Raw genomic sequence first — 15,875 nt, 5'->3', positions numbered from 1 at the left:
TTAAGGCTACATTCGGAAACAGGCACCAGTCGCAACGGTGCCACTGCAAGCGGTCGAAACGGTTGAATTACTAATTGAAAACGTATTGGGACTCGATCGTTTCCGAACGCTTTCGGTGGCACCGGTGTGACCGGTGCCTGTTTCCGAATGCAGCCTAAGTCAACGTTTTGAGACGTTGCTTGGAAAACTTTTAGATGAGAAACCAGGAAACTTTTAATCAAAAAACTACAACAAAAAGGATGAACTTTGCACCAAATGATCGATCGTGTATGACTTTTTTGAAATGTTTTAAAGGTACAAACTTTCGACGGATTTAGATATTTTTTAAGCAGCGAAAATACATGTGGAAGCTGAAGAAGCGGTCATTTGCTGCAGTCTTGTCTTTTCGATGGAAAGAAAACTGCTGATGAAAAAGTATCAAAGTCTGTTAGAAATAATCCGCACTCACACGAAAATATGTAATATAGGACCTTTTTAACGGGTGTAAAATGAATACGTACAAATTTAAAAATCATCATCAACTCAAGCGCAGTTCTTCGAGCATGCGCAGTTGGCTTTGGCAAATTTGCATTTTCGCGTTGAGTACCGCCCTTATTCACTGCTTGGCTGTGCCGGATCAATAGCCACATCTTTTGTTTACGTTTTTGCTGCTTTTCTGTGTCCTTCAAGAAAAATTCATTTTAAAAAGTCTTCATTGATATTGAAATGGGTGGCGATCACGGCCATGGAATTCCAAAAATTCCTGATTATAGAATTTATAAAGTAGAAGATTGTCCTCAACTTATGACAACAAAACGAATGCTTGCACAACATGGGTTGAAAGATCCTTGGCTAAGGTTAGTTGGAATTTTCGTGTTTGTATATGCTTTTTCAATAATCCTTCTTTGTTGTATTCATTTTTGTGAAATCTTTTCACTTTTTATCTTTGTAAAAATAGTTCCCCTACTTTTCGCCGACACGAAATTTCCTTCCCCTTGTTTTTCAGTTTCAGAAATGTTTTGAAACTGGAGTTTTAAAAACTCAGTTTTAGGTCTTGGAGACTTTTAGTGAGGGGTATAACTTTGGAATCTCTCTCAAAATTGTTACAAAACTGATATCTCCAAGTATTTTTCCAAAATTAGTCTACATTTTTTTTTTTTTTTTTTTTTTTTGGAAAATGAAGTTTTAAAACCGAAATATTTTGGGAGAGGGATTGGGTGCTCTTCTAGTTCTTCTGCTGTCGAGCCTAAAAATGTTACCTTATTATCTGACCTAGGCAATATTATCTGACATTAAAGAGAGTGAGGGTGTAGGGAATCTCCTCTTCCTGTAAATGTTTTGCCATTGAGGCTTATCAAACAGTTTTAAGTTATTTTTAGACGTGTTAGAGGAATATATGAACAACTCATGAAAAATCTTATTTTAAAGCTGTCATCACTATATTAGCTGGGAGGAGAAAGAGGCTTCTACCAGAATTCGTTTGTAACTGAAGCCCCAAGAAGGTCAGTTTAAGCCGGTGTGGGTTAATGGATAAAGCTACTCTCTGCAAGAAAATTTTCCCAATTGAAGTTCGAAAATATAATAATTAGTTATCTTTCATGGCATTTGTGGAGGAGCATCAGAATCTTGTTAAGCACAAAAGTTGCATCTGCACTTTTCATCAAAATTGAGTTACAGTCACAAAGGGATTCTCTGTCACATATTTTACTTAAATACGATGTTTTATGGTCATTTTTGAATGGGAAATATTTGTTAAAAAATTCTGAAAAAGTTGTATCTGTATCAAGTACATGGAGGCACACAATTTTAAACGACAATTTCTCATTTCGAACTCGGATGCAGATACAACTTTTGCGCTTAGCACAGCAGAATAGGGAGCTCTTCTCCAGAAAAGTTTTGAAATTAAAGTCATAAAAATGCTAATTTGGGCTCTCTTTATGGCCTTGTCAGCAATAGGTGTACTTAGTGGACAGTATCATTTATAGATCGTCCATCATTTATAGATCCATGAAGAAATGAAGTAAACGATGAAGCAAAATCTTATAAATAAAAGTTTTGTTTCAAGGAGGGGGATATAATTTCTCTCCCAACTAAAACCTAAATAACCGAACCATTGCTTCGGTCACTCGTCTGGTCTGCACTAATTCTATATTAGCTACCAGTTTGTTTGGCACTCTTGGCTTCCTTAAGAGGTTTTCCATCTCCAGCTCAGTCACTTTCCTATTCCGGGCTGATGAGTGCTAATAAGCACGAAACTGCAGTCCTCGGCTGGAAATGACTGAGCTGGCGGTGTATGTCATGTAAAACACACGTGTTTAATTTTATTTTATAAAAATAATTTTTTCTTTTTTTTTTCTTCTTAAGAAAATTCCTTCACTCAAAAGGCTTTGGGAGGGGCCATGGGCCCCCTCTAGATCCGCCCTTGGCAGAATATCATGGGGAATATGAACTGAACTCTTATACTTGAATACTCAAAAAAAAACTTGTTCATGTAACATTGATGAAAAATTTTTATAAAAACTAAAATTATAAAATGCTATTTTAATTCAAAACTTTGACTTTACAAAACCCAATACAAGTTCAGTATAGGAAAATTCTTAATGTGCAATAGATGGATACCAAAAACTACAAGTGAAGAATGCCCATTCATGGCTTTGGAGGGGTATAGGAATCTCCCCCAGAAAATTACCCAACTTGAAGTCTTACAAACACAATTTCAGTAGATCTTTACAGTTAGAGATGGTCGAGGGAGAGGTTTCGGGGTCCAGCTCCAAACAAATATTTAAAATTCATGTTGAAACTTGCAGGTTTTGGTAATTATAGTATAGTTAAGGAAATGGGTAGTGTTGGGGTTCCCTTGGCAATATTTTGTTTAAATTAAAGTCAATTGGGTTTTCCTAGGTAACATCAAAGAATGGCCGCATCTCCCCAGAATTTTTCAAGAGTCTCCAAAAAGCAATTGGTGACGTTAAGGGAGTGGAAAAGATTCAGAGGCTCTTCTAGCTGGATATTTTTTGAAATAAAAATCTCAAAAATGCATTTTTCTGTTTTTAGTTTTGATGACGTTAGAATGTTTAGAATACAGAAGCTATTCTGTTTTTTTTTTTATATTCATGAAGTTTTACAGACTTAATTGGAAGCTATAAGGGCAGTTCTCAAAAGGTGGGAACAAAAAAGTTAACTTTGAGCACTTTCAAAAATTTTCGAATTTGACATCAATTTTGATTTTATTCCATAGTATGCATACCTAGAACACAATATATGAACATGAAAAGACAGCAGGTATTTGTAAAAATTGTTAATTAGCAAATTAAATCAGCAATCTGTAGGTAACAGATTTTGGACATTGTTTTCCTGTAGGTAAGGGATTTTGGACATCATCATAACGTAAGTTTCACCATTTTTGACAATTATTAATCTGATTTTTAACTTTTCAAATGAAAATTTTATTTACTACTTTTTAAATTTTGCAATTTAATAATAAAGAGGATATTAATGAAATACTTGAATGGCTATACATGCTGCTCCTTACATTTAATAAAGTTTTGGAATGATTTTGAAGAAATTGATGCAAGGTTAAAAAAAAGCTTCAAATTAAAAATAATACAATTGTAAAAAGTGACATCAGTTTTAATAATGAATATTTTTTCTAATGTCATAAGAATTAAAATGATGTCTAAAAAAATTATTGAAGAAAGAAATTCGTATTTCTATTTGGAGATCGTTAAATTATGTTTCCAAAAGAAAGAAGAGAAAAAGAATTCTAAAATAATAAAAGCGGAAAAAAAAAAAAATTGCTAGCGCAGGTGATAAAGTCGCCAAAACTGGTACAGCTGACGATAAACTACATTTGTCAAATTGGAATTCCCCTCTGGTAACCTTTAGCTTATCGTATACTGTGTTGTCGCCAACGGAGGTTTGCTTGGCGATTTTAGCGCAAAATGGCTTTCGGTTCGATCATAAGCAGCCATGTTTCTACTGTTATTTATGTATTGTTCAATGTGTAACATATTAATTATGCAGAATACCAATGGATTAAAGAAGATAACATTATAATAACGTTTTTTATTGAGGTTAGAAGACAGTAGATCATCAAAAATTATGAATAAATGGACAGAATTATCGGCGTCAAGATCGTAACGCCATTTGGACATCTCACATGTACGTTTAAAAAAAATTATTTTTCTTCTAAGATACTGCATAAAAGCTTATGAAAACACTTTTAAACAATTAAAAATTGATTCCGAGGCTCGATAAACACCTTTAAAATGAAAACATCATATACTTAGTTCTCAAAAAATAGCATTGTAAAGATCGTAAATTTTGGACATGCATCCAATTTCAAACTTACTATTTTCTAAAATCGTTTACAAAGTGAATAATCTGTCTTTACTTTTGTTATTTGTGTAAAATATTAACAAAAAATTATTCAGTGTAAGATTCATACCTTTAAATTTTTTTTGAAACGTATGGAAATAATTTTAAAAAATTTTTCTTTAATGGTACATTTGCTCAGTTAACGTTTTGGTATGTCCAAAAATGCGCCTTTTAGCAAAGAAAATATTTTTTTAAGGGCATTTAAAGAGCATTTTTTCCATAATTTATGTCAATTCTTGTCTCTATACAGTATTATAATTTAACTCAAAAATTTTTGAGTTAATTAAAATGAAAGTTATTTGGTGTTGAAGCTTCAAAGTTGAGGTCTGTGTTTGCTCCCACCTTTTGAGAGCTGCCCATAAGTTGAAATGTTCATAAAGAAGAGGGGGAGGGGTTCTTTCTCCCTTGGAAATTGAAAACCTAAAATTACTTTCTTTTGGGACATTAAGAGAAAAGAGTAGTCTCAAGGGCTCTCTATCCCTTGAAATTTGTCGATATTGAGGTTCTAAAATCATCATTTTATGCTATCTGGTGATGCTAGGGAAAGAGGTAGGAGATTCCGAGTTCCCTTAAAGATAAACTACAGTGCAGTCCCGTTACAACGAATACCAATACAATGAAATATCCGTTTCAACGACATAAATAATTAATCCCAATTTAATGCTCACTACATTGTTTGAACTCCATTACAACGAATAACACTTGTGGTCGCTTGCAGTTCGTTGTAACAGAATTTCACTGTATAATTTTTTAAGTTATCTTTGGTGACGTTACATAAAGTAAGCAGGGGAGATGGTTTCAACCCAGGAAATCATCTGCAATTTGTCTCAAAAAACACCATTTTAAACTATATTATCTCAGAAAGGGAAAATGCAGTTAAGCCGCTCTGTAGAAATTTTTTGAAATTGAAACTCTAAAAATAGTTTACAATTAATTCTTTTTGGTGACATTAAGGCAGAGGAGGGGGGGGGCAGAGGTTTTTCTCTAGGGAGGTGTGGTTACTCCTCCCTAAAAGCCCCACTCTGTCTATGCCCATGGGCCCAATACTTGTGCCCTAGATATATAGTCATAAAAGAAGACAGCAGTCTTGCCAAGAGTGCATGTGTCAATGGGAAATTCAGTGTAAAAACTTAACAATTGAAAAAAAGAAATTTTAAGCAAGATATGAACAAGTATTTAATATGTAACATATTTCTAGAGTTTTATTATATGCCTCTGTCTTAAACCCAGCTGAATATAGGTGAAAACTGGGAAATTTGGTTAGTAGCCAGTGGCCGGTAGACTCAATTTTATTAGTGGCCACTTTTTTCCAGTTAATAGCCACATTTTAAAATGGCAACTATAACGAAAAAAAACTATCATCACAAAACATTCAACATTTTTCTCTCTAAATCTATAACCTGCCAACTATTCATGAGCATATCCCAGAAGATATATGCAAAATGCATTTAATTTGTAACCAGGCGGAAACAGACATTAAAATCTTGCACATGTTTCTTTTTGTATGAAATTTTAAGAAAGAATGAATTTTTTTGAACATTCACGCATTATAAACTTGATTTAAATGAATCTATGGTTTCCAAAACATATAAAATTTAATTATTCATACTTATAGTACTAGAGTATTATTAACTAGTAATTGTTGAATAAGATTGATGACTGAAAATGTTCATCAGCATTACAATTTCATCATCCACTCCCCCCCCCCCATTTGCAAAGTTTTAGTGTATTTCAAATAAAAATTAAATTAAAACATTGTCGACGTCAATTATTAGCATGTGCTTAAAGGAAAAGTTAAAAAGAGGAAATGCAAAATTTGCTAGAATAAAAATAATATTCAAAATTTAATTGAATTAGAATTTCAGCTTTGAGTTTAATGATGAGGTACAATGTGATTATTATAATCAACTCAACATAAAAAAAAATCTAAGTAATTGTTCCACCAAAACCTAAATAATAAATAGCTATTTTTAATTAATTTGTGTCACAAATAAGATTAAGACTAAGTTTCATACTCTATACATAATATTTTATATTTTATAAAAAGCATATCTATCTATATATATGTTTGTTTTTTTGACTAAAAGAACACAGTTTGTATTGATAATTTTTAGTTGACAAACATGAAAATTAAAAAGGAGAATACGTAATAATGCTAAAAACAGGAAACTGGATGTTAATTGTTTATTTTTAGCACATTATATACAATATTATTACATAATGATAAATTTCAATTACTTATATTGAAAATGCTTTAAACAAAAACATTTTTAAATTTGATTTGTATTAAATTGATTTTACTAATGTTTTAAAAAATTACAAAATATGAGAAGTACTTGTTAATTTCTTTTAAAAGCATGATTTAGGATACAGGACAATTTAATTTTTAAAAGAAATGATTAGGTGTACTTATTTTGTAAAGTTGGGCCGTCTGCTTCTGACGGTGTCTGACCACCATAATTTCACAGCATTGGTAGGATCAAAATTATCAAGCGATACTTTTGACCTTTTGATTTGAAGTCTGTATTCAAGGGTTTTTTGACCCATCGATAATGCTCTGTCCTCTAAAGTATGGCTTACACTGCTCCAAACTCGTTCTACTTCTGCATTACTGGCAGGAATGGTCAAAATAATTTCTAAGATTTCTGATAGATAGTGCAAATTTTTAAATGCTTCTGTTTTCAACTTGACTAATAATTCACATAACGTAATTTCTGGTCTGAAATGTTCCGACATGATGTTCCTCAACTCTCTCCACTCTAGCAATGCTCTGTCAATAGGAATATTAAATAAATTTGAAAAATCACGTACTTCAATTTCTCCAAAGTCACTGGAAATTTTTGCTGGAAAATAAGCCGTGTTTAAGATTCGTGCAGTCCGAACAATTACCGATTCTTCATTAGTTTCAGAGAAACGTCTTTCGATAGATGAGGATGCTTTTAGGCACAGTTCTTTAAAGCTGTCCTCGGTCTGATGAAGCCTTTTCCCCTTTTGTCTTTTCAATTCAATGTTTTTGAACATCATTTCCGTGTCGTCAACACTAGTTAAAAATGTGAGTAAGTTCTTTTGTGCCTTTAACTCTCCAAAGGAACCAAAGTCAACTAGACTTATTTTAAGTGTTTTGATACACTCTGTTGCATCAAAAATATTTATGTCTGCTTTTTCTAAGTATTTAGAGGTTTGAGCAAATACAGAGATGAAATCTGAAAAGCTATGAAAGAACTCTACAACTTCATATGTTGTGAGTTCACATAGCAATCCCTTTGCAGTGGCTTTAACATTACTTGTATACTTGCTGAGAGTATGTTGAGAGGTAATGTCAATTAAATGCTGAACAACAGCAGCATAATTTCTTAAAACTGCTGATGTGCAGCTTTCCAAAGAATCACTCCACCTTGTTTCGCACACTGCTTTAAAACTCAAAAGATTTAAGTTCAAGGCTTTACCAGCACGGAATAGCTCCCTAGTTAACTTGGGACTTGTTCGGTAAAAACTACTAATAGTCTTTAGAAGAGTCATAGCTTTGTTGGCAGCTACATTGCCTTTAACAGCGTCCTTTAAACACAAGTCCAATACATGGTTAAAACAATGAATATGTACAGGAGAATCCATTAATTTCACCAAACCATTGTGCTTCCCAACATTTACAGAGGCTCCATCCACTGTTAAGCAGACGAGTTTTTTTTCCCACTCCAGTATGCCAGCCTCCTGAAGACGTTTCGAAATTATGTTACACAAGCCGATAGCATCTCCATTTTCTACTTCACACAAACCTACAAAAGAATTCGTAATTTTTGCATCACTATCGACATGGCGAACAATAATGGCTTCATATTCGGTACTTTTCTTCGTGCTGCTGCCATCTGTCATAACCGCTAGATATTTTGCTTGGTTCAATGCTTTGATAACATTATTCTGTAAAGATTTAGCAACATATTGCAAAAGCACGGTAAAAGATATTCTATTGTGGTATGTGGTACCCAAATCCACACCATTTAACTTTTACATTGCACATTCAGAAGAAAATTCAACTGCAGGCCTATCTTTCATAGCAAAATAAAAAACAATTCTCATCAAGCAGGTCATCTTTTTTAGGGTATGTTCATCTATCTGAATTAATTGTTGGTAAATAGAAGGTTCTGTGGATGATTTTTCAATTACATTATTAGCTTTTTCTAAACACTTAGCATGAGCAGCACTGGAGAAATGACTGTTTACAGTCTCTTTCTTTGGACGAGGTGGTTTGAATGGCAAACAGTTCTTAACAAAATTTGTACAGAATTTAGGACCAATTGTAGGGGCCCATTGGGTACACACTTTGCACCACATAGCCCACGGATCTGATGAATCTATCACTAAATTACGTAGTCTATCTTTAGTTGCTTCCTCATCATCTTTCACTACTTTCCATTCCTCTCGGAAATATCTTTTCCTTTCTGATGATACAGTGCCCTTGGGCTTGGAGGTGGTAGGGTGATGATAAATGCTATCAATCTGGTGTACTATTGGCTCAGAATCCAGACTAGAGTCAGTATAACCACATAAGTCAACTGAGCGGACATTATTAGCAATAGAGACAACTACTGGCTCAGAATGCAGACTAGAGTCAGTATAATTATAAAAGTCAGCTGAGCAGGCATCATTATCAATAGAGACAACTACGGGCTCAGAATCCAGACTAGGGTCAGTTTTACTATAAAAGTCAGCTGAGCGGGCATCATCATTAGCAGCAGAGGAGAGACTCTGAGAATCTAGACTACCACAAGCATCAGTGGAAAGGGCATCATTAGCATCAGATTCTGATACAGCTGGTGGCTTATTAGAAGCAGCAGTTGTCACAAGACTCCTACATTAGGACAAAAAAAAAACCCTATGGTTAATTAAAAAAAGGTTTAATAATCTGTATTATGTGTGAAAATATTTTTGGGAAAAAAAAAGACTTCAAAGCTTCAGCTGAAAATTTCTCTAAAAAGTAAACAATTAGTTCTGTTACCATTCGGGGGGACGAGAGGAGGAGTTCTTTAATGTATAAATGCTGTGTTTATATTTTGAATGCAATTTTTCTTTTTGAAAAATATTGTTGAAAGATGGTTAAACATCATTTTATTTATGGTTTATGTGCAGACTTTAAAAATTATGTGTAGAAGTAGTATGGATGATATTAGAATAAAATTATTTTTACTTTTTAAAGCAATTTTCAACTGAAGTTTTGAAGTTGTTCTTTTTTCTTTTCAGTGGAAATATACTACTGATTATGAAACCTCACCCTATTTTATCATGCAAATGCTTCATAAAATAAATAAATAAATAAAAAAAGTCTAAAATTATAAATCATTTGCACTAAAAGCTAATCTGTGTCAATCTGTGAGATTTATTAAAGTGCAAATTTAATCAAAACCATTCAAATACGAACAGCTTCCCAACATTATTTCAAAGATTGCTAAAAAATCAAGTTTATATTATCTTACAGCAGGGGTGCCCACAGGGGGGGGGGGATTATGGCGCACGTTGTGCCATCAACAATTTTGGGGGGAATTTTTTTTTTTAAATTATTTTTTTTTATTTTTTATAAAAATTATTTGTTTAATGCTATAATTTTATTTATTTATTTATTATTATTTATTTTTTTCTGTGTATTTCATTCGCGTAGCACAGAACTATTCTAATAAATAATACAATAATAATTAAAAATAAATAAATAAATAAATAATATTTTTTAAAAAATAAAAATATTTTTAAAAAAATAAAACTAAATAAATAAGCAAAATATATTTAAAAAATAAATAAATAAATAAAAATATAAAAAAAGTAAATAAAAATATTTAAAAATAAACAAATAAAATAAAAAAGTGGGCTGAAAATAAAAAATAAAAAGGACAAGAGGGTTTAGAAATTTTTTGGAGGGGAATTTGCGCCATTGAGCTTGGGGGGGGGGGGAATGAGCACCCCTGTCTTACAGGAAAGCGCATGTGGTGTACTAAACCCAAAAACCAGAAAAAAAAATGAAAGATTTTCAAATTTCCTACTGCATTTGATATGAAATTTGAAATGCAAAATTTACGTTTCACTTGCATTTCACCATGAAAACTGGTTTACAGTTGCATTTGTGCTTCAGACTCAAATTTTATCATTCCATAAATTTAGAATTTCCCGTCTCAAAAATTTTAATTTAGGCCTAGGGTAGGCTCTGATCTTTCAAACATCAAGGGATTAAAAATTATTACATTTCATAAATTAAATGTTTAAGAAATTTTGTTTAAATTTTAACTATGCATTGTTTTAAAGAAAAAATAAATTAAAATTTGCTAAATTTATCTGCAAAAAAATTAATATTTATTTCTTCATCGGCAAACATTTATTTATTTTTATGCAACTATATCACCTATGAATTTGAAACATCTTACTTACCTGCGAAATTTTGCATCAAAAAAAAAAAAAAAAAAACTTTTCGAAATTATTCCCAAATACAATCAATTTATGAAAAAAAAACCTCAATTGTATTTTTTTTTATTTTAAATGATTAAATTTATTATAAAACGGTTTTTACTATTAATATAGTATTTACAGCTTTTTCAGTTTCATCGATGTCACGTGCAATGCGAAATATTTTCGTTTTGCTATATTTGAGCAGCAAGCTTTAGCATGCACACCATCCACTTTCCGCTTACAATTTATCTTTTTATTTTCCAATTAGTGAGCAGTACAAAGCATATTGATTAAAAATACCAAGTTATTTTCAGTATAAATACAATTTATTTATTGTATCGCTCGGCAAATCGTATGATAATGCATCGTATGAAAAGTGACATCCGCAGATCGATCGTACGTCGATGCAACTCATCTCCGATTTTTTATATTTTAATTTTCATTGAGCACACCAAAAAGAATACTTTTACTGAGATTGATTTTAAAAAATCAAATAAAAATTTAAAAAAAATTGGTGTGCAAAAAAATCGATATCCGGAAAAACGTGCTTACTAGCGCACGATGTTTTGCAAGAGTAAACATTCTTTTCTGTGCCGCCATTTTAAAATGCAGTTGCTTTTAAAATTTGTGCCAAACTCAAAAATAAGCATGTTTGGCAGATAAATAAATCATACGAACAGAATGGAAATCAAAACTACATAATTCACTTATTTATAGCGTATGAGAATCGTCCTTTTCTGCGATCGAAATTTTCAATTTTCGTAAAGCGCCATCGCTTATCGAAAAAACGATTTTCGTTTTTTTTCCTCAAACAAATTGTTCCTTGCTGCTTTTTATTTCGGAACAAAAATAATATTTTGCATTTCTTTTTGAAACATTTTTTTTTAAGAAACGATCTCAGTAATGTAAAATAACTCTACTCTGCAAAACATAAAATGCGTACCAAGTCTAAATTCCAACAAACAAGAAATAAATAAATAAATCTAACGCAAAAAAATTGATCACTTACCTTTTCACAAAAAATGATGTAATTTTAGGCGACTCATCTTCAATTTTGCGCTTTCCACCGCGTGATCGCTGAGCAGCCATCGCAAGGCAGGGGGCACGTGTCAGAGTTCAAAGTGCAGAGTGCTAATGAGTAATGACGGTTCACACTTGCAGCTAAATTTCTCCCTGTTGCGGTGGGGAAAAGAAGTGGGGAAACGAAATGCTTCTTTGGAGAAGCAAGGAAGCTTTGAACAGGGGGGAAAAGTGATTATACATTGGAAATCCTAGTAGAGATTGACTCGGCAGGGGTGGCGACCGATAACAATATTTTTAATCGCCACTTTTACAACTTTAATCGCCACGTGGCGAGTGGCGACCGCTAATTTTCACCTATACAGCTGAAATTACAGTGAGTGTGAATGAAAACAAAATCTAAGTTCTCATATCTTGTAAGCACTGTAGTCAATTTCCAAACGAGAATCAACCCATTTCTAAACTTCCATTGCTTGAAAATTAATAGGGTAACTCTATCCTTTTTGTCCAGCAATTCAATATATGAAAAGTTGGCTAATTATTATATCTATCTAAAAATCGCAATTCATGATGTATTAACCCTTTTCAGCTCAAATCATTAAAATGTTTGAAATATAGCAAAATATCAACATGAGTGGGTGTAATTTTGCACTAAAAAAAGTTTTTAAAGATATTTTTTGCACAGTGGGTGGTTTCCCCATTTGTGACACCACCTACCTAAGGCAAGAAAAAAAACATGTTTATCCTTTCCAAAATGAATTTAAATCTTTTACAAAAATTTATTGAATGCAGCAGGGAAAAGACAATTGGTCTACAGTTTTGAAACAAATGAAAAATTTTAGAAAAATTCCTGTTTGGAGGTTCAAAAATGGGAAGATTTGAGCAATGAAATTGAGACAGCAGAAGAAGAAAAAAGCATTTTTTTTTTGTACTCCATGATTATTAAAGAGAACAAAATGAAGGACGGATACAAGGGAGGGGTGATTGCCCTTCCCTTGAGGAATCCTGCACCAGCAATTTTCCCGAATTGAATCCCTGTTTTTGGCGAACTTCGATAAGGGGAAAGGAATTCTAGAATTCCCCAAAAATATTACAAAATTGAAGTTATAAAACTAAAATTTTGAATACCTCTTTTAATGGAAAAAGTTCGTCCAACAAACCTCCCCCCCCCCACCAAGCATGAAAAACCCAGATATGTTGTAAGAAGTAAGTTAAATATCAATTGCCCCCCTCCTTGAAACATTTCTGGATCCATCCTTGAACAAAATACTACCTCTGCTACAATTTTTGTAGTTTTAAAGAGAAAAAAATATATGGATTTTTTTTTAATTAATGTCCTTTTTTTGTGACCACCTGTGTCAGAGAGGATTGAAGTACAGAAGGGTCTCAAAAATCTGTGGTAATTGGGGCTCACACCTCGGATTACTAAAAATTCAGATTATGTGGAAAATTCTTCTAAATTAAAATTTCTTTTCGAATGACATGAGGAGTACTTTTTTACTTCCTTGTACAAAGAAAAAGGAGTACTTTCTTCATGAAAATTAATTACTGAAATTTCAACAAAAAATATTGCTTTTAATTACCTCTAAACAAATTTTGATTTTTTTTTTTTTTTTTTTGTGATGTTTCTATGTATTTATGTGTGCAAATTTGTAGGCAACCAAACATGCATTTTGTTCATGCCCAAATCCATTTTGATGAGTTTTGTCGCAACATCGGTATCTTTACTTGCAAGCGTATGTATATGCATCTTGCATAACGCAAAAAAACGGTTAGTAGTAGATTTAAATTTTGTATAAACGACTTGTGCAGAGTCAAATTGTAAACTTTTTTGATTGTAATCAGGTATTAAAAAAGACATCTTTACACCTTCTCTGCGGCAAATTAATATGTTAATTTTACGTATCAAGTTATTATCTCCAAGGCATCTCTTAATCCATGTTTTGTAGTTGATGAAATTTTGCTCCTCTTAGAAAGTGTTGTTCACACCAACCTCTTAATGCATTTTTTATTATTTACTGTTTGTAGTATTTGCTGTATTTTATTATTTGCTTTTAGTGTGTAGTTTAACAGTAGCGAAAAATTCTTATTTTCATATTTCAATGAAAGTCATTTTTTAGAAACTAAAAAATGTAACTGAAAATACAAAGTAAGCACTTCGAATTAAGCGGAACCTCAACCTTTTGAGACTCTACTGTACAATAAATTTCAAAAAAATTACATAATTGACGTTTTTGTGTCTGGTGAATGCTATGTTACTCTCGTTTCATTGATCTGTATAATATTGTTTATTAATAGTCTCTTGTGATATTGTAAAAGTGAGGTTGTATCTAGAATGATAAATTACTCAATGAAGTGTCAGGCATTAAAGCCATTTGTTCTGATTCTATGAAAATTAAGAAGTTCTCATATTTAATCTTTCCACAGAAATGAAGTGTGGAGGTACCCACCAGAGTCCGTAAACGGCCAATGGAAACAACTGAATGAAATATTTTTCCGAAAGTTTAAATGGGGATTTGTTGCTGCTGTCCTGACCATAGTTGGAGAAAAAGTTTATCACCACTATTATCCGGAAGAAGATCATCATCATCACTGAATAAGTGATAGTGCAAAAATTAGTTAAAACACTTTACCTGTAATTATGTTGTATTCAAGTAAATTTATAAAATTAAATGATTTGTTAGCAATGATTTTTTACATTTAGTAATTATTTAGTTTTCTTTTGTAGAGCAAAATATCAACATATTTCTCTTAACTACACACCTTTTCAAGTTTAACATGATGTAATTTACTTAAAACACAACGATTTTTACATACAATTGTTTTAAAATATCAGAGTTCAGTGATTTAAAAAAAAAAAAATTAATCAATCTTTATCAAAATTTTGATTTTTGTATTTATTATGAACTATACAAAAATGATTTGATATAACTAGTGTTACTACAGTTGACTCCTCATTAACCAGCCCAAAAAGGATTGGTGTAATTCAGTCAAGAGAAGTTTCGGTTAAACGGGAGTAAAAAAATCTAATAGTTAAAAATGTGCTTTTAAAAATTGCGCTCCACAATTAAACAGCTCCAAATGGCATGAAACAACTGTTAAAATGAACATTCATGAAACAAGTGAATTTTTCAAAAAAGCATTTTATATACCATTTGGAGAATAAAAAAAGTCGGTCATTTTTTTTTTCTTTTTTGACCAGCTAATTGCTGCATAATTTTGCTATCTTTTTATAAGCATCACATCGAAAAGAAAAGTCAATCTCTTTTAATTATCCATTTTTTGATTGTTTATATTTAATTTCATAACTGAAATGCGTAATTACATATTTTTTTCCTATACTTTTTTGATTTTTGTATTAACTATGTTCAGTTAAAACAGAGTTCCTGTTAAACAGAGGCTGATTAAATGGGCCTGTTCTGTTTCTCTTTGGCAAAATTAACTGAATTAAGCTAGTATAGCTAAGATGCATTTTTCTAAGTTCATTCACTGAAATTAAATTCCTCTCCTGCTTTTTGAATTACTAAATGAATTCTTTTCGGAAAAAAAAAATCTAAAATGACATTTTTCAAACCGAGAAATGCATTTTGTCGCAGAAAAATACATAAAATAATTCTTTTCCTTAAAAATATTCTTCAAATTATAATTTTTCAACAGATTTGTTCCTTTAAATATTGAGTATTGTTGTTGGAATCTTTTAAATAATGTAAAAGCAGAGCTGCCAACTGCTACGAAAAAATCGTAGTTTCCCCAAAATACAGCGTTAAATTGCGAGTCTTTTCATCCGTAAGCTCACTTATTTTGCCCTGAAAAAGGGGGTTTCTTGTAACCTCAAAACACCTGAATGCAGTAGTCTGCAGTTTTGTAGAATTCTACATTATTTCTTATTTTTACTAATTTAGATTTTCGAAATTTGGTAGCTCTACAAAAGTAGTAAATTATAGTTGTAATATATTGTACAAGGTTCGAAAATACGATATTTTCGAAAATACGATATTTTCGAAAATACGATATTTTCGAAAATACGATATTTTCGAAAATATATGTATCGGATATTTATCAAAATATCCGAT

General features: G+C 31.8%; 1 protein-coding gene across 1 annotated transcript; it reads left to right on the top strand.

Annotated features, from left to right (window-relative positions):
- The first annotated feature begins 591 nt into the window (after positions 1-591).
- LOC129219904 (NADH dehydrogenase [ubiquinone] 1 beta subcomplex subunit 3-like) lies at positions 592-14,483 on the top strand. The gene is made up of 2 exons (XM_054854219.1): positions 592-836; positions 14,230-14,483. Exons 1-2 carry the CDS (start codon positions 706-708, stop codon positions 14,396-14,398), a joined length of 300 nt encoding a protein of 99 aa, XP_054710194.1. The 5' UTR covers positions 592-705; the 3' UTR covers positions 14,399-14,483.
- Positions 14,484-15,875: the final 1,392 nt, after the last annotated feature.

This window comes from Uloborus diversus, chromosome 4, assembly GCF_026930045.1.
Source record: "Uloborus diversus isolate 005 chromosome 4, Udiv.v.3.1, whole genome shotgun sequence".
NCBI lineage: Eukaryota > Metazoa > Arthropoda > Arachnida > Araneae > Uloboridae > Uloborus > Uloborus diversus.
The sequence above is the reverse complement of the archived record's forward strand: the minus strand, read 5'-3'. Positions and strand labels throughout refer to the sequence as shown.